Source organism: Lonchura striata, chromosome 6 (assembly GCF_046129695.1).
Source record: "Lonchura striata isolate bLonStr1 chromosome 6, bLonStr1.mat, whole genome shotgun sequence".
In the NCBI taxonomy this organism is placed as follows: Eukaryota; Metazoa; Chordata; class Aves; order Passeriformes; family Estrildidae; genus Lonchura; species Lonchura striata.
This window is the reverse complement of record NC_134608.1, coordinates 53,134,825-53,150,784: the sequence shown is the minus strand read 5'-3', so window position 1 is coordinate 53,150,784 and position 15,960 is coordinate 53,134,825. Positions and strand designations below refer to the sequence as shown.

Sequence of the window (15,960 nt, the reverse complement as noted above, 5' to 3'; positions counted from 1 at the left end):
CTGGGTGTTTATGTCCCCTCCAAGTGTCCCCGGGGCTGTGTGGCGGTGTCCGTCTGTGTGGGTGCAGACTGTCCCCATGTGAGTGTCCCCATGCCCCCTCCCCTGTGGTCTTTCCCAGGCAGAGGTGTACCTGGGTTGTCCCCACGTGGTCCCATCTGTGTATCCTCAAACAGGGCTGGGTGTTCTGGGAGTGTCCCTGTGCCCTGCCCCTCGGGGGCTGTGTGTCCCTGTGCAGGGTCCTTGGCTGTCCCCTCTGGTGACCCTCAGCACAGACAGACAGGGAGGGGCTGAGCCCTGTCCCACCCCACTGGGGATTACAAGGGGCTCAACCCAGCTCTACCTAATCCAGGGGATTACACGGGCTGGGCCCAGCCAGGGGGGGCACCCTTGGGTGCCCCCCACAAGGACATGGCACGTGGCAGCTGGTGACAACAAGGGGGGGCTCCCAGCAGCAATCACGGGCAGCACGTACCCCAACACATGGCCACAGGGTGGGTTTGGGAGGCGAGGGGAGCACAGCAGATGCCCCAGGTTTATTGGGGTGACGGGTGGGGGCTCAGGCAGTGCCACTGCCCTGCTGCATTCGCTTGAGCAGCTCCTCGTCCTGCAGCGACAGCTCCGTCAGCTTCTTCCCCATCCGCTCGTGCACCTCCAGGTACTTGGCCACGCAGCGGTCCAGGCACACGCATTCCCCTTTGGACAGCTCCGACTCCTTGTAGTGCGGGGGGACACACTTGCGGTGGCACGCCTTGGTCATCCTGCACGGACCGCACCGCGCCTGAGCCCCGCGCCAGCCGGGACCCGGCCCCGCACCCCAGCACACCCTGTACCCCGCCATTGCCACCCCCAGGACCCCGACCCCGCACCCCAACATCTCCGGTACCCTGCCATCACCACCCCCGGGACCCAGCCCCGCAGCTCAGCACCCCCCGTACCCCCCGTTATCGCCATCCCCGGCATCCCCAGCCCTTGCACCCCAACACCTCCTGTACCCGCATCCTCACCGACCGGGACCCCGGCCTCTGCACCCCAACAAGCCCAGTATCCTCCATCATCACCACCCGGGCACCCCTAGGACCCCCCGCCGTCCCACATCCTCAGGCATCTCCGGTTTCCTTCCCCATTTCCCGGGTGTCCCCTAGGACCCCCGCACTCCCCTACAACCCCAGCACCCCGGGGTCCCCCACTGCCTCTGACACGCGCTAGTGTCCCCCAAGCCACGGTACCCCAACGCCCCCAATGCTCCCTCCCGGCGGGCCTCACCGATTATACATGTCGGCCATCATCTCAACCTCCAGTTCGGCCGCCAGCTGCTGAGCCCGCAGCGGATCCATAGCGGCCAGCACCGGCCCCGTTCGGATTCAGCCCCGATGGCGGTCCCTCTGGGCCCGACCCCGCTCGGATCCGCCCCGTTGGACCGGCTCGGTCCCGCTCGGTTCGGGACCCGGCGGCGGCTCCCTGCAGGAACCACGTGGGCGCCGCGCTTCCGCCCACCCGCGCGCTGGCCCCGCCCCGGCGCCGGCGCTGACCAATCGCGTGCAGGCGGAGGCGGGACCAGGGGTGCGCATCTGTCGCTGATTGGTCCCTCGGAAGGGGCGTGGCGGCGGCTGCCGAGCGGCGGGAGGGAGCGGCGGAGCGCGCGCTCTGCCCGGCCTTTGCCCCGCAGGGGGCGTGGTCACGAGGAGGGGGCGTGGCCTGGCGGGAGGGGGCGTGGCCACCGCCGGGACCTCACCCGGGCACGGCCGGGGGGCTTCGGGTCCCTCCCCTGTGTCCCGTTCCTCGTGTCCCTGGGTCCTCCTGTGTCCCGCCGTCCTGCCCGGGCTGTCCCCGTGTCATCTGTGTCCCCACGTGTCTGTGTCCCCCATTGCCCCTCGGGAATCTGTTCCCCCCGCGCTCCCCACGTCCCGCGTGTGCCCGTATCCCCCGCGTGTCCCCCGCGTGTCTGTGTTCCCCCCCTCGTCCGTCTGCCTGTGACCCCCAAGTCTCCCTGTCCCTGCCCAGGGCGTCCGTGTCCTCTGTGCCCCTCGGGTGGCACGGTTCGGTCCCCACCCGGTGGCTGCTTTGGGGTGTCGCCGCTGTCCGGGTGGGGCTATGGGACTGTCCCCCCGCCCCAGCCATGGCCGGGTGTCCGGCCCGGCCCCACGCGTGCCCCGCGGGTGGGCGGTGAGTGAAGGCGGCACCTGCCCCCGCCGGGTAAAAATAGCGCCGGGCGGGGGGGCTGGGGCGCAGCAGGGGCGGCGGAGCGGCAGCAGCCGGAGGGTACGGGCCGAGGGGCTCCGGGGGATTCCGGGAACAACGGGGCCACGCCAGGCGGGGGTGGAACGGGAGCGGCCGGGAGCCTGCGGGCTGGGGGGCACCGGGCAGGAGACCGGCGGGCAGCAAGGGAGACCGGGAACGGGTTATAGGGGGCCGGCAGCGGGAACCGGAGGGCACGGAGAAGACACGAGGGGCCGGGAGAGGGACGTGCCGGTGCCGGGATGAGATATGGGTGGTCGAGATGGGACACGGGGGCAGGAGGGAGCACAGGGGTGTTGACACGGGGCATGAGGGCAGTGGGAGGGCTGGTTTGGGGCGTGGGGGGCTGCAGGAAGACGTGAAGGGACCGGGCTGTGCTGTGGCGGTGCCGGGACGGGGCATGGGGGAGTCGGGGTGGGGTAACTGGGGTGCCCAATGTGGGAGTGCCGGGGCTGGAGGAGGGCGTGGGGGCAGGGGCAGGAGGGGGGTTAGCCGGCCTGGGGGGCTATGGGGGGCACGGGCAAGCCCACGGCGTCATCGAGCCCTGTGCCCCTGCAGCAGTGACCGCAGCAACATGGAGGCTCTGGGAGACGCTGAGACCCCCACCTCGGACACCCCCACCGCGAGCACCCCCACCTCGGAGACCCCCACCCCCGGCACGCCCACCCCCGGCACCCCCACCCCCAGTAGCCCCACTCCGGACACCCCCTCTGACCCCGCCGCGGGGCCGGGGGAGAGCAGCGGGGAGGCGACGGCTCCCCGGGATGGGGAGGAAGCTCGGGAAGCGGGGGGCGATGCGGGGGACACGGGGGGTGAAGGGAAGAACACGGGGGGTGAAGGGGAGGATACGGGGGGCTCAGGGAGGTGCGCGGGGGGAGAGGCTGCCGGGGATGGCGGGGCAGAAGCACCCAGGGGTGCCGGGGACGATGCCGGAGAGGCCGGGGATGGTGGTGGTGATGCCGAGGCAGGGACAGCCGGGGGCACCGGAGCGGGTACCGAGGAGGGGACCGAGGAGGGTACCGAGGGAAAAGCGGCCCCGGCAGCAACTGGCAACACCCGGCGTCAAAAGGTGAGGAGGGGCTGGAAGGGAGGTGGCGGCACAACCGGGGCAGGAGGTGGTGGGGAGGGCAGCTGCGGTACAGATGGGGACAGAGTTGACTTTACTGGGGCAGGGTGAGAGTGCCAGGGCCAGGATGACTGTGCCAGGGACATTGTGTGAGTGACACTGACCGTGCTGGCAGTGCCACCCTGCCTGTTCCTTACAGGAACCCACTTGGCTTCAGGACGAGGACGATGAGCTGTGGCCTGAGTTCCCTCCCTGCTCATCCCCAGAGGGGGCCACCAGCCCCACGTCCCCCACGTCCCCTACGTCCCCCATGTCCCCTATATCTCCCACATCCCCTATGTCCCCTGTGTCCCCAGCATCCCCAGCGTCCCCCACAGGTAAGAGACATTTGGGCGATGGCACCCAAGTGTTCTGGGGTCACTGCTGCCCCACAGTGTCCATCCTCCTCTTGGGAGGGGACCTTGAGCCCCAGAGGTGCCAGGGGGGTGTGGGTGCCCTCTTCCACCCTCTGACCCCTCCTCTCTCCTTGCAGCTGGCACTGCCGAGGACACGGGGGGCAGCAAGAGGTGTGTCCCCACAGGTGGCATCCCAGTACCCCACGGCAGGGATGGCCCCCCACAGCCTCCTGCTCATGGCTGTCCCACCCGTGTGTGTCTGCAGGGGTGCTCCAGCAGGGGGGACGCGGGACAAGGCAGCCCCCGGTTCAGCGGGACAGAGGCTGAGGCTGGAGGGAGCAGGGGGACGGCCACGAGTGGGGACCCGGGCACAGGGGCGCAGCGCCATCCTGGAGAAGTTTGGAGGGTGAGGAGGGCCTGGCCCTGTGGGGGGGCAGGAGAGGCATTGAGGGAATGGGGGACCTGGGGTCTTGTGGGGGCTGTAGGACAGCCAGGGACAGTGAGATGGATGGGTCATGGAGTAGTGGGGGTGTTGGAAGGTCATGAGGCAATGGGAGGGACAGGGGAAATTGGGGGGCATGGCAGGGGCATGGGAGAGTGGCAGTATTGGGGGCACAGGGCAATGGAGTCATAAGGGAACTGGGGGTCTGAGGGGCAATGGTGGTACAGGGGGAACATGGGGCAGTGAGGGAGGGCATGGGACACGGGATATTGGGGGGCATGGGGCAATGAGGGAGGGTATGGGACACGGGATATCGGGGGGCATGAGGCAATGAGGGAGGGTATGGGACACGGGATATCGGGGGGCATGGGGCAATGAGGGGTACAGGGAGGAATGGGGGGTCCATAGAGCACTGTGGGGGGGTGGGACAGGGGGGGCTGTGTGACCATGGGGCAAGTGGGGCGTTGGGGGTCCAAAGCCACGGGGTCACAGAGGGGCTGGGGTCCCTATGAGGGACGGTGGGGTGTGGGGATCCCACAGCCCAGGTCTCCCCAGGGCTGCCAAGGGCCCAGCCCCACACCTGCGGCGCTCAGGGGGGGCTGCCACGGTCAAGATGATGCTGCTGGAGTGGTGCCGCGCCCGCACCCGTGGGTACCCGGTGAGTGCATCTGGGGGGCGGCAGGAGGGTCCGGTGGGGGGTCCGGGCGTGGCCTGACACCCCTGTCTGCGCAGCACGTGGACGTGCAGAACTTTTCGGGGAGCTGGGGCAGCGGCCTGGCCTTCTGCGCGCTCCTGCACAGCTTCTTCCCCGACGCCTTCGACTTCGCCGCCCTGGAGCCCAACTCCCGCCGGGACAACTTCGCCCTGGCCTTCGCCACTGCCGAGTGCGTGAGCGCAGCCCCGGCCCCTCGGTGCCCCCGGCCACCCCCGGCCACCCCCGGCCCCGGTGACCGCTGTGTCCCTTCCCGCAGGGAGCGGGCGGGCTGTGCCCCCCTGCTGGAGGTGGAGGACATGGTGCGGCTGCCGGTGCCCGACGCCAAGTGTGTGTACACGTACGTGCAGGAGCTGTACCGCTGCCTGGTGGCCAAAGGGCTCGTGAAGACCAAGAAGCGCTGAGAGGGTCCCTCACAGCCCCCCGCCTGAACCATCCCCCTCCTCGTCCCCTGCTCTGTCCCCCAGCAGTAAAGGCCATGGTTCCAGGAGGTGGTGGCTTCGTCTCTGGAGGGAGGAACGCTGGCACCAAGCGAGTGTCTGGGCATTGTCACCAGGTTGGGGCACAGCCCTGGCTCTGCCACCAGGAGGGTGACATCCCGCAGGGCTGGCACGTGGAGGGCAGCAACTCCTGGAGCCCCCCCACTTTCCCAGTGAGGCACCACGGAGCCAGAGCAGGTGATGGAGAGAATTTATTGCTTTATGCGTGGGGGTCGGGGCGCGGCTCGGCGTGGAGCCGGGCGTGTTCCTCTGCCCGACGCTGGAACTGCTCGGGGCGCTCCTGCAGCTCACGGGCCACCTTCGGCCGCAGCACCCGCTGGGGGTCGGGGCTGTCCAGCTGCAGCAGCAGGTCCTGGAGCACTGCAGGGGCAGGGGGGTCAGACGGGCACGCACCCCCCTGCCCTGTGCCCCTGTCCCCGCGGTGCCCACCTTGGATGGCGCGGGTGGTGGGCTCCCAGTGCTCGTCGGTGGTGAGGGGCTGGCAGACGCGGCCCTCCAGGTCCACGCTGGGGTGGTAGATGGGGGTGCGGAGGGTGGCGCAGGGGGGCTCCAGAGGGTGGTTGGGAGAGAAGGTCAGCTCGAAGCGGAAGGCGCCCGTGTTGTATGGGGGGTTGTTCTGCCGGGATATGGGGGCACCTCAGCCCCCTCTGCCACAGCGTCCATCGCGGTGGGAGCCCTGTCCAGCCCTGATACCCAGTGCCCAACGCAGAGACTCCCCGGTGCCACCCCGAGCCCCTCAGGAGGGGAACCTCCCCCCAGTGTCCCCAGCCCAGGACCCGCAGCGTCCTCAGAGGGCCCCTCCCCAGTTCTGCCCTGAGGGGGACCCTCACTCAGTGCGACAGGCCCGTCCCAAGGGTCACCCCCAGTCCCTCCCATGCCCGCAGGGGCACATCCTTCCTCAAGCCCGCATGTCCCCCATGCGCAGGGGACGTCCTCGGCCCCTGCTCCCCAGGATTCCCCGCATTCCCCCGTGCCCCCACGTCCCCCCGTGCCCTCTCCCCACGCACGGGCAGCAAGAGCCCCCCCCAGCGCCGCACGTTTCCGTCCAGCGGCCGCACGTCGCGGGCCCCCTCCCAGCGCCGCGCCTCCTCCAGCTCCTGCGGGAAGGGGTGGGGCAGGTGAGGGCGGAGGTGTGTCCCGAGAGACGCCTCCATAGGTTAATCCTCCACCCGGGACGCGCCTCTGGGCAGAGCCGCCCGCAGGCCGCGCCTTAATAGGCAGGGTTTAATTACCGGCGCCCTGGACACACCCCCGGGTGGGGCCGCCCCGCCGGGGAAACGAAACTGAAACGTGCAGGGGTGTTTGTCAACCCCGCACCGGAGACTGACACCCCGGTACTGCTTCCCTCACACGCCGCCACCGGAACCCCCGCACAGGCACTGACACCCCCAGCACTGCCTCTCCCCGGTACCGGGACCACGGCTTCTCTCGCACCCCGCCACCGGAACCCCCGCACAGGCACTGACACCCCCAGCACTGTCTCTCCCCGGTACCGGGACCCCCTCACCGGACACCGACACCTCTCAGCACGTCCTCTCCCGCACCCCGGTACCGGTATCCTCGCACTGGCACTAATACTCCCCAGAACCCCCTTTCACACCCCGGTACCGGGACCCCCGCACCGCGAGCTCGGCTCCCCCCGGCCGCCGCTCCGGTGCGGACACCAGGACCCCCGCGCCGGTACCGCAGCGGCGCCGGAGTCCTGGTCTCGTCCCGGTGCCCACCTTGGCGATCCGCCCGGCCATGGTCATCAGTGCCCGGTGCCACGGGGATGGGGTCCGTGGGGTCCCGCCCCTGGGCGGGCGGGACCAGGTTCTGCGGCCGCGCCCCCGGCACGGGTGGGGGGACAGATTGGCCGGGGTCGGCCGGCGAGCCCCGTCACCGCGGGGGTCCCGGGGGCGGTGGGTGACAGAAAGCCGGAACCCCGCGCAGACCGGTGGCTGACGGGAGCAAAACGGGACGGGGGGCCGCGTCCCGGCTGCCTCCACACCCCCCTGCCCGCCCCCGCATCTCTGGCCGTGTCCCGGCTGATTTACGGGAACCTCCTTAATTTTTAACCAGGCAGGGTCGGACCCGGCCAGATCTGCCGGCGCCCGCTGGACACGCAGGAACTGACCCGCCGGGCACCCAGGTGGGCCCGGGGTGCTGCCTCCTCCCACCCCCCACAGCCGGTGCCCCGGGGGGGTCAGAGCGGGGGCACCCCGGGGTTGGGCTGCACGGGGTGGGGAGTACGGGTGGTGCGGGGAGTGGGGGTGCGGGGTGCCGGGGTGGGGGATGCTGGGTGTCTCTCCTGCCCTTGACCTGTGCCCTCCCACCAGCATGCCCACCAAGACACTCTGGCTGCCTCTGGCATGGCTAGTAGCCACAGCCACGGTCACTGTCACCCCGGTAAGTATGGCCCAGGGACAGGGGCTCCCTGTGCCCAACACCCCTCTATACGGCCTCATCCGGGTGCCCCATGTCCCCGTCACACAAATCCCTGTGCCCAGGTGCTCACTCTGGAGGCCTCTCCCAGCTGGATGACACTGCTCAGAGAGTCACCAACACCGCCTGTGCCCCCTGTGCTCCCCGCTCGTACCCCAGCTCCCTTGCAGGACGTGGGGACCACCGTGCTGCCCGTGCCCACCCCCAGCACTCACCCTGAGGGGCTGCCTGGCTGGGGTGCCACAGATGCCCCCAGCCCCACAGCGCCGGAGGGGGCACTGGAGGAGCTGGACACCTCAGCCAACGGGACCACGGCAGTGCCCACACCTGGCACCAGCGTCCCGCCGTGCCCTGGGGATGAGGAGCCGACCGACACCTGCGGGGAGCCCACGGGGGAGCAGCGGGCTGCCGTGGCCGAGGCTCTGGTCACCTTTGCCCTCCGCTTCTACCAGCGCATGGCAGAGACTGCCCAGCCCGACGCCAACCTGCTCTTCTCCCCCATCAACGTCGCCGTGGGGCTCTCGCACCTGCTGCTGGGTGAGGGGCCGCCCGCGGGCATGGCACCGCCGTGTCACCGCTGTCCCAGCCGGGGCACCTCGCTGAGCTTCCCCTGTGCCCGCAGGCGCCCGCGGAGAAACCCAGGAGCGTCTGGCCGCCCTCCTGGCGTACCCGCAGGGGCTTCGCTGTGTGCACGGCGCCCTGCAGCAGCTGGCCAGCGCGCCAGGCCTCTTCTCGGCCGCCCAGATCTTCCACCACCCAGGTAAGGCAGGCACCGGGTGTCGATGGGGTGCCGCTGCCCGCTGGGCACCCGGAGTAACACCGGGACCACCGTGCCACTCCACAGAACTGCAGCTCCGGCCCCGCTTCCTCAACGACTCCCTGCGCTTCTACGGCGCCCGCCCGTACGCCCTGAGCGGCAACGAGAGCCTGGACCTGCAGCGCATCAACGCCTGGGTGCGGGAGGCCAGCAATGGGCTGCTGCCCTCGCTGCTGTCCACGCTGCCCCCCGAGCCCAGCCTGCTGCTGCTCAGCGCCGTCCACCTGCGCGGTACGGCCCCGCCACCCCCCGGGCATCCCCGGGCACCCCCGGGGCATCCCCCGGGCATGGGGCGCGGGGCTGAGGCCGCCCCGGTGCCGCCGCCCCCGGTGTCCCCGGCCCCAGCCGCGGTGCCGTGTCCCCACAGCCGCCTGGCGGACGCCGCTGGACCGCAAGAAGACCGTGCTGCTGCCCTTCCTGCGGCCCGGGCACCGCCCCCGCAAGGTGCCCACCATGACCAGCGCCAAGTACCCGGTGGCCTCCTTCACTGACCCCCGCCTGCAGGTCCAGGTAGCCCTTGGCCGGGACCGGCCACCAGGTGCTGGGGGTCTGGGGGATCACTGCTGGGGGGATAATGGCATGATGTCACTCCAGCGGCACTAAGGAGGAATGGCAGGCTGTGATATAACTCCTGCGGCACTCAGGGAGGATGCCAGGCTGATGTCACTCCCCTGGCACTGAAAGGGGCACAGGCTGTGATCTCGTTCCCCAGGGGTTTTGAGGGATGGCAGGCTGGCGCCTCTCTGATGGCACCGTGGGGGTGCTGGTCCATGGGGTCCCCGCAGTGGCCCTTAGGTGGGTTCTGCCCCACAGGTGGGGCGGCTAGAGCTGAATGGGGGGCTGAGCCTCGTGGTGCTGATGCCGCGGGGGCCCCTGGAGCCTCTGGAGACCCTGGAGCGGGCGCTGGACCCCGCGACCTTCCTGGCGCTGCTGCGGAGGGCGGCCCGCACCCCACCCCGGGCCACCGCGCTGTCCCTGCCCCGCCTGCGCCTCGACCTCGCCCTGGACGTGGTGACTCTGGTCCACGACATGGGTAAGGACACCTCTGATGGCACCTCAGGGGCTGGCTGGGCTGCGGGGCCGCATCGCTCCCTGTGCGGTGACGTTACTCCCTGCAGGATGTCACTGGCTCTCCCCTGGGGGTCATTTTCCCCAGGTTCCCCAAAGACCACAATGTCCCCGGTATCCCCTTACCTTTGTTTCCCCTGAGTCCCCTCACACTCCCGCGTCCCTGGTGTCCCTCATGTCCCCAACGCCCCGGATGTGCCCTGCTCCCCCCAGCGCCCCTAATATCCCCTTACATCCCGGTATCCCCAAATTATCCCCAGCGGCCCGAATATCCCCTGTCTCCCCGGTGCTGCCCATATCCCTGCGCGTCCCCTGGCGCCACCCAGTGTCCCCGTTGTGTCCCGGTGTCCCCTCATCCCTGCCGTCCCTCGGGTCCCCGCGTCTCCATGCCCCGTCCCTCTGGTTTTCTCTGCATCCCCGGCTCCCCTTGGTGTTCCCTGCGTCCCGGGTGTCCCCCGCTGTCCCCGTGTTCCGCGGGGGTGGCGCTGAGGCCGTGTGCCGCAGACTTCGGGCTGTTCCTGGACGCGGAGCTGTGCGGGCTGGCGCGGGGCCCGGCCGCGGTGGACACGGCGCGGCACCGGGCGGTGCTGGCGCTGGACGAGGCCGGCGTGGAGGCGGCGGCGGCCATGGCCACCTCGGTGGCGCGCTCGGCACTGGTGCTGGAGGCCCTGCGCCCCTTCCTCTTCGTCCTCTGGCACAACACCGGCGACTTCCCCGTCTTCATGGGCCGCCTCAGCGACCCCTAGCCCTGACTCTGCTCCTCCTGTCCCTGTCCTCCCTCTTCTCATCCCTCCATCCCCGCCTCCTCCTCTGCCTGCTTGCCTCTTCCCTCTCTCCTTTACCCCTTTCCTCTCTCTCCTCCCATCCTTCCTTCCCTCGTCCCTCCCTTCCTCCCTCCCTCCCTTTCTCCAACCCTTCCTCTCTCCTCTCCTCTCCTCTCCTCTCCTCTCCTCTCCTCTCCTCTCCTCTCCTCTCCTCTCCTCTCCTCTCCTCTCCTCTCCTCTCCTCTCCTCTCCTCTCCTCTCCTCTCCTCTCCTCTCCTCTCCTCTCCTCTCCTCTCCTCTCCTCTCCTCTCCTCTCCTCTCCTCTCCTCTCCTCTCCTCTCCTCTCCTCTCCTCTCCTCTCCTCTCCTCTCCTCTCCTCTCCTCTCCTCTCCTCTCCTCTCCTCTCCTCTCCTCTCCTCTCCCCTCCCCTCCCCTCCCCTCCCCTCCCCTCCCCTCCCCTCCCCTCCCCTCCCCTCCCCTCTCCCTTCACACTCCCCTGCTCCTCCCGTGCCTCAGTTTCCCCGCCAGCTCGGTGTCCCAATAAATGAACCAACCACCTCCCGCCTCCTGCGTGTGAGGAGGGGAAGGGATAGGTTGGGGCCACCAGGAACCCCCCTCTCTGTGCCAGGCTGTGTGCCAGGGTGAGCTGGGGTGGTGGCAGTGTGGGGGGGCAGGTGACAACCAGCACCTTCCTAAAAAAAAGCCTTTATTGCCCTAGAAAAGCCCCGCAACCCCCGCGGCTGGTGCCAGCCAGGGGGCACCGGGGGTCACAGTGAAGGTGCCACAGAGGAGGTCACCCAGCACGCCCCCCGGTGCCCCCCAGTCCCAGCTGTGTCCCCGCATCAGTCCCAGCCGTTCTCCTTCACCATGTGCGACATCTCGATGATGAACTTCCCCTCCTTGTACTTCTGGCTGCTCTCGAACGCCTGTTCCTGGGGGGGACACGGAGTCAGCCCCCCGTGCCCCCATGGGCGTTGCCTTTCCCAGGCCTTGGGGGTGTCCCCAGCAAAGGCTTGGGGTGCCAAGATGTGCCCAGGGCAGGGCTTGGGGCGCCCAGACTGGGGTTGGGGCCCCCGGGCAGTGCCCGTAGCAGGTGGGGGTCCCAGCTGGGGGGCACTCACGTATTTCCAGCCCAGGGTGGTCTTGCAGCTCTGGCAGAAGATGTCGGCCACCGAGTGCAGCCCCGTCAGCAGCAGGCGCTGCTCGGCCGGGCCGCAGCCCACGTTCACCCTGCACCGAGAGGGGCGGGTCCCACAGGCTCGGCACGGGGGGACCCCCGGGCTCCCCCTCCCCACTGCCAGCCCCGCTGCCCCCGGTACTCACACGGAGTTGAACAGGTAGGCACGGCCGTGGCTGCCCTGGAAGGACTGTGGGGACACGGCGAGTGTCACCGGCGGGTCCCCCACGTCCCCCGGCACCCCTCCCTCCATGTGCTGCTCCCATCCCGCCGCACCGCCGCCGTGCGGCACACCGGCCTGGGGACACCGCGGGGGACACCTGCCAGCTCGGGGACACTGAGCGGGGGACGGCCACCTCCGTGGGAGCGCCATACGGGTCACCCGGCACCGGCAGGACACCGCGCCGTGCATCGCAGGGGGAGGACGCTTCCTGCCTTAGGGCAATGCTGGCCACCGCGGGAACGTCCTCATCCCGGGACACCGCGGGGGGAGCACCCACCACCCTGGGGACACCACAGCGGGACACCTGGGGCACCGTGGGGGGAAAATCGGCACTCTGGGGACGCGGCGAAGGGACGCCCGCTGTCCCAGCACACGAGGGCGGGGGTGGCGGTGGCACCTTGGAGATGAGCTCCTCGTGGCGGGCCAGGTGCGCCCGGCAGTGCACGCAGCTGTAGGTGCGGTGCGAGCGCGGCAGGTAGCTGCGGAAGGTGCGCGGCGGCAGGCGGGCGGCGGCGGGCAGGCGGCGGCGGGCCGGGGGCGGCATGGCCGGGGGCAGCGCCCCGGGGGGCACCGCGCAGCCCCCGCACAGCCGCTCGCAGGGGAAGCAGCGCAGCAGCGCGCCCAGAGCCGCCGTCCCGCCCGGCTGGGCTCGGGGAGCTCCGCCGGGGCCCCCCGGCAGAAGGAGGTGGAAAAGGGGGGCGGCCTGCGAAGGAGGAAGGGGGGCGGTGAGGGGGGACCCCCTCCTCAGCGTGCCAGGTGTGGGCGCTGCACGAACCGAGCTGGCTGAGAGCGGAGTGACACCGGGGCAGCGGGGACACCGGGGGGGGGGCACCGGGGACCCGAGGGACTGCGGGAGGAGGGGGCGTCCCAAACTGGGTCTAGGGTCTCTTCTCGAAGCGTGGGGGTCCCCGGGGAGATGATGGGGGTCCTGAGGGGGAAAACTGCGGGTACCGAGCGGGGAGAATGGATGATGGGAGTCCCGACGGGAGATGATGGGGGTCCTCACGGGGTCGGTTGTGGGTCCCGGGAGGGATGGCGAGGGTCCCCGGGGGGCGGGAGGGTGCTGGGGAGATACTTGCGGTGGCGGTGAAGAAGGACGGGGATATCGCCGTGGGGAGGGGGCAATGTCAGGAGCGCTGGGGACACGACGGGGGGCTCGGCGGGGCTCCGGGGGTCTCGGGGGGACACGATGGGGGGTACCGGGTTCCGTGGCTTCCCGGGGGCCGGGGCCGCTCACCGCCCGGCGCTCTCCCCGCTCTCCCCGCTGCCGCTGTCCCCGGGGCGGGCGCGGGGGGGCCCTGCGTGCCCGGGAGCCGCATCACGGCACCGTGACTCATCCCGCGGCCGTGACGTCACCGCCCGCCACCGCCGCCGTGACGTCACCGCCCGGCCCTCCGACGTCAGCCCGGCCGCGGCCGCCGGGGCGCCTCCCGCTGCCTCCTGTCGCCCCGCGTCCCCGTGTGCTGCCTCGTCCCCAGTGTCCCTCCGTGTGCCCCTGTCCCCTCATGTCCCCGTGTCCCCGCCGTGAGATGTATATGGGGGGGGGCGGGTGTGCGCGTTAATGTCGTGCGAACGTCATGTAAACGATCCTGGGACTCATCCCGAGGGATGAAGGGGGGAGAGGGAGAGCCCCACTGTAATGAGATGCAAACTCGAGGAGGGGCCGCGGGCTATATGCAAATGAGATGCAAACTAGCCGCAGAACGGGCAGGACGTGCCCCCTCCCCCACGTGACCCCGGCGCCCCACGTGATCCAGGCAGCCCGCGCTCCCGGCGCGCCGCTCTGACGTCACTTCCGTCGCGGCGGCGGCTGCGGCCGGGGGACGCCAGGCCCGGGACCCCCGCGTCGCCGTCATGGCGGACGATGGCGGCGAGGAGAAGAAGCAGGTGGCCAAGTTCGAGCTGGAGCGGGAGACGGAGCTGCGGTTCGAGGTGGAGGCGGGGCAGACGGTGCAGCTGGAGCTGCTGACCGGCATGGCCGAGGTGTTCGGCACCGAGCTCACCCGCAACAAGAAGTTCACGTTCGACGCGGGCGCCAAGGTGGCCGTGTTCACGTGGCACGGCTGCACCGTGCAGCTCAGCGGCCGCACCGAGGTGGCCTACGTGTCGCGGGATACGCCGATGCTGCTGTACCTGAACACGCACACGGCGCTGGAGCAGATGCGGCGCCAGGCCGAGCGGGAGGACGAGCGCGGGCCCCGCGTCATGGTGGTGGGGCCCACCGACGTGGGCAAGACCACCGTGTGCCGCCTGCTGCTCAACTATGCCGTGCGCCTGGGCCGCCGGCCCACCTTCGTGGAGCTGGACGTGGGGCAGGGCTCGGTGTCCATCCCCGGCACCATGGGCGCGCTGTACATCGAGCGCCCGGCCGACGTGGAGGAGGGCTTCTCCCTGCAGGCCCCGCTCGTCTACCACTTCGGCTCCACCACGCCCGGCACCAACATCAAGCTCTACAACAAGGTGAGCACGGCGGGCTCGGCCTGGCTTGGGCACGGCCCCGGAACTCCCCGGGGTTTCCCTGTGCTGCGGGGCGTCTGAATGCCCGGGGTGCTGTGTGGGGACAGCAGAATGCCTTTTAAAAACAGCCAGCCACCCCTTCCCAGCTGTCGGGTCAGGGTGGGGAGGGAGTCCAGAGGAGGACACGAAGGTGATGAAGGGAGCTGGTGCACTTCCTCTGTGGAGACGGGCTGCGGCAGTTCAGCCTGGAGGAGGACAGTTTGTGCCCTGACTTCAGAGCAGTCTTTCCATCCTGGGAGCCTGCAGGGAAGCCGGAGAGGGATTCTTGTCAGGATCTGGAGTGGTACGATGGGGTGGAATGGGTTCACAGCGAGAGGAGACATTTAGTCTGGATATGAGAAGAAATTATTTTACTGTGAGGATGGTGAGGCCCTTCAGGGTTGCCTAGAGAGGCTGCGGCTGCCCCAGCCCTGGAAGTGCCCAAGGCCAGGCTGGATGGGGCTGGGAGGAACCTGGTCTGGTGGAAGGTGTCTCTGCCATAGGGAACTGGATGGGCTTTAAGATCCATTCCAAGCTAGACCATCCTACAATTCCACCATTTTGCTCTGGATGGCTGTGCGGAATTGAGGCCTTGAGGGTCCTGAAGGAGCTGGGGACAGCGTGGGGACACGGGTGCCTCTGTGTGACCCCTCCTCCTCCCACAGATCACGTCGTGCCTGGCCGACGTCTTCAACCAGCGCTGCGAGGTGAACCGGCGGGCGTCGGTGAGCGGCTGTGTCATCAACACCTGCGGCTGGGTCAAGAGCTCGGGCTACCAGGCGCTGGTGCACGCCGCCTCCGCCTTCGAGGTGGACGTGGTGGTGGTGCTGGACCAGGAGCGCCTCTACAACGAGCTCAAGCGGGACCTGCCCCACTTTGTGCGCACCGTGCTGCTGCCCAAGTCCGGCGGCGTGGTGGAGCGCTCCAAGGACTTCCGCCGGGAATGCCGGGACGAGCGCATCCGCGAGTACTTCTACGGTTTCCGCGGCTGCTTCTACCCGCACGCCTTCGACGTCAAGTTCTCCGACGTCAAGATCTACAAGGTGGGCGCGCCCACCATCCCGGACTCGTGCCTGCCGCTGGGAATGTCGCAGGAGGACAACCAGCTGAAGCTGGTGCCGGTGACGCCGGGGAGGGACATGGTGCACCACCTGCTGAGCGTCAGCACCGCCGACAGCCCCGACGACAACATCTCCGAGACCAGCGTGGCCGGCTTCATCGTGGTCACCGGTGTGGACCTGGAGCGCCAGGTCTTCACCGTGCTGTCCCCGGCTCCGCGCCCCCTCCCCAAGAACTTCCTGCTCATCATGGACATTCGCTTCATGGACCTCAAGTAGGGGAGGGACGGGATGTGCCCCCCGCCTCCTCCTTCTCCTTCTCCTCCTCTTCCTCCCTGAGCCCCCTCCTTGTCCCCCCAGCGCGGTGTGACCCTTTGGTTTTATACTTTTTGTACAGTTTGCTATTAAATCTGGAAGCCTTTGCCGCTGGTGAGCGTCTGCTGAGGGAGGGGTTCCCGAGGGGAGCGGGGATTGCCGGCCCGGGCTCCCCGCGCGCCGGGCCCGGTCCCGGCCGCCCCCTACGGCGCCCACTGTGGTACGTCCCGCGCACGCGCAGAGGCTCCGGCCGTGGCCCCGCCCACCG

The 15,960-nt window shown here is 69.7% G+C and overlaps 6 protein-coding genes across 9 annotated transcripts; 3 read left to right on the top strand and 3 right to left on the bottom strand.

Moving 5' to 3' along the window:
• Nucleotides 1-496: 496 nt before the first annotated feature.
• TIMM10 (translocase of inner mitochondrial membrane 10) lies at nucleotides 497-1,489 on the bottom strand. The gene is made up of 2 exons (XM_021556007.3): nucleotides 1,264-1,489; nucleotides 497-758 (listed from the first exon to the last, which is right to left on the bottom strand). The coding sequence occupies exons 1-2, from the start codon at nucleotides 1,332-1,334 to the stop codon at nucleotides 557-559; spliced, it is 273 nt and encodes a 90-aa protein (XP_021411682.1). The 5' UTR covers nucleotides 1,335-1,489; the 3' UTR covers nucleotides 497-556.
• A 1,636-nt stretch (nucleotides 1,490-3,125) lies between these two features.
• SMTNL1 (smoothelin like 1) lies at nucleotides 3,126-5,340 on the top strand. The gene is made up of 7 exons (XM_031505118.2): nucleotides 3,126-3,227; nucleotides 3,501-3,678; nucleotides 3,834-3,867; nucleotides 3,962-4,102; nucleotides 4,694-4,796; nucleotides 4,871-5,022; nucleotides 5,110-5,340. The coding sequence occupies exons 1-7, from the start codon at nucleotides 3,126-3,128 to the stop codon at nucleotides 5,252-5,254; spliced, it is 855 nt and encodes a 284-aa protein (XP_031360978.2). The 3' UTR covers nucleotides 5,255-5,340.
• Nucleotides 5,341-5,524: 184 nt separating this feature from the next.
• Nucleotides 5,525-7,309, bottom strand: LOC110484982 (ubiquitin-conjugating enzyme E2-18 kDa). 3 transcript variants are annotated; one of them, XM_021556012.3, is made up of 4 exons: nucleotides 7,075-7,309; nucleotides 6,358-6,447; nucleotides 5,780-5,966; nucleotides 5,525-5,710 (listed from the first exon to the last, which is right to left on the bottom strand). In XM_021556012.3, exons 1-4 carry the CDS (start codon nucleotides 7,099-7,101, stop codon nucleotides 5,550-5,552), a joined length of 465 nt encoding a protein of 154 aa, XP_021411687.1. In that variant the 5' UTR covers nucleotides 7,102-7,309; the 3' UTR covers nucleotides 5,525-5,549. The 3 variants fall into 3 exon arrangements, with proteins under 3 accessions (XP_021411687.1, XP_077640439.1, XP_077640440.1); XM_077784313.1 differs by having other exon boundaries at nucleotides 6,388-6,447; XM_077784314.1 differs by lacking the exon at nucleotides 6,358-6,447 and having other exon boundaries at nucleotides 7,075-7,308.
• On the top strand, nucleotides 6,608-10,411 carry SERPING1 (serpin family G member 1). Of its 2 annotated transcripts, none has more exons than XM_021556010.3 (9): nucleotides 6,608-6,898; nucleotides 7,412-7,481; nucleotides 7,669-7,738; nucleotides 7,840-8,311; nucleotides 8,397-8,534; nucleotides 8,619-8,822; nucleotides 8,959-9,101; nucleotides 9,405-9,624; nucleotides 10,164-10,411. In XM_021556010.3, the coding sequence occupies exons 3-9, from the start codon at nucleotides 7,670-7,672 to the stop codon at nucleotides 10,403-10,405; spliced, it is 1,488 nt and encodes a 495-aa protein (XP_021411685.2). In that variant the 5' UTR covers nucleotides 6,608-6,898; nucleotides 7,412-7,481; nucleotide 7,669; the 3' UTR covers nucleotides 10,406-10,411. The 2 variants fall into 2 exon arrangements, with proteins under 2 accessions (XP_021411685.2, XP_021411686.2); XM_021556011.3 differs by having other exon boundaries at nucleotides 6,625-6,684.
• A 701-nt stretch (nucleotides 10,412-11,112) lies between these two features.
• YPEL4 (yippee like 4) lies at nucleotides 11,113-12,400 on the bottom strand (the record flags this gene model as incomplete). Its single annotated transcript, XM_021524749.3, has 4 exons — nucleotides 11,113-11,355; nucleotides 11,545-11,653; nucleotides 11,747-11,790; nucleotides 12,221-12,400. Coding segments are annotated over 4 exons (423 nt in total), but the record flags the coding sequence as incomplete, so codon positions are not given.
• A 1,191-nt stretch (nucleotides 12,401-13,591) lies between these two features.
• On the top strand, nucleotides 13,592-15,798 carry CLP1 (cleavage factor polyribonucleotide kinase subunit 1). Its single transcript, XM_021524751.3, has 2 exons — nucleotides 13,592-14,283; nucleotides 14,985-15,798. The coding sequence occupies exons 1-2, from the start codon at nucleotides 13,678-13,680 to the stop codon at nucleotides 15,654-15,656; spliced, it is 1,278 nt and encodes a 425-aa protein (XP_021380426.1). The 5' UTR covers nucleotides 13,592-13,677; the 3' UTR covers nucleotides 15,657-15,798.
• Nucleotides 15,799-15,960: the final 162 nt, after the last annotated feature.

Coding starts and splice junctions, on each gene's coding strand:
- CLP1 (XM_021524751.3), top strand. CDS start 13,678: ATGGCGGACGATGGCGGCGAGGAGAAGAAGCAGGTGGCCAAGTTCGAG. Junction 14,284..14,984: donor ACATCAAGCTCTACAACAAG/GTGAGCACGGCG, acceptor CTCCTCCCACAG/ATCACGTCGTGCCTGGCCGA.
- LOC110484982 (XM_021556012.3), bottom strand. CDS start 7,101: ATGACCATGGCCGGGCGGATCGCCAAG. Junction 6,448..7,074: donor TGGCCGGGCGGATCGCCAAG/GTGGGCACCGGG, acceptor CCCTTCCCGCAG/GAGCTGGAGGAGGCGCGGCG. Junction 5,967..6,357: donor GGGGGGGGCTCTTGCTGCCC/GTGCGTGGGGAG, acceptor ATATCCCGGCAG/AACAACCCCCCATACAACAC.
- TIMM10 (XM_021556007.3), bottom strand. CDS start 1,334: ATGGATCCGCTGCGGGCTCAGCAGCTGGCGGCCGAACTGGAGGTTGAG. Junction 759..1,263: donor ATGGCCGACATGTATAATCG/GTGAGGCCCGCC, acceptor CGGTCCGTGCAG/GATGACCAAGGCGTGCCACC.
- SMTNL1 (XM_031505118.2), top strand. CDS start 3,126: ATGGCGGGGCAGAAGCACCCAGGGGTGCCGGGGACGATGCCGGAGAGG. Junction 3,679..3,833: donor ATCCCCAGCGTCCCCCACAG/GTAAGAGACATT, acceptor CTCTCCTTGCAG/CTGGCACTGCCGAGGACACG. Junction 3,868..3,961: donor GACACGGGGGGCAGCAAGAG/GTGTGTCCCCAC, acceptor GTGTGTCTGCAG/GGGTGCTCCAGCAGGGGGGA.
- SERPING1 (XM_021556010.3), top strand. CDS start 7,670: ATGCCCACCAAGACACTCTGGCTGCCTCTGGCATGGCTAGTAGCCACA. Junction 8,823..8,958: donor CAGCGCCGTCCACCTGCGCG/GTACGGCCCCGC, acceptor GTGTCCCCACAG/CCGCCTGGCGGACGCCGCTG. Junction 9,102..9,404: donor ACCCCCGCCTGCAGGTCCAG/GTAGCCCTTGGC, acceptor TCTGCCCCACAG/GTGGGGCGGCTAGAGCTGAA.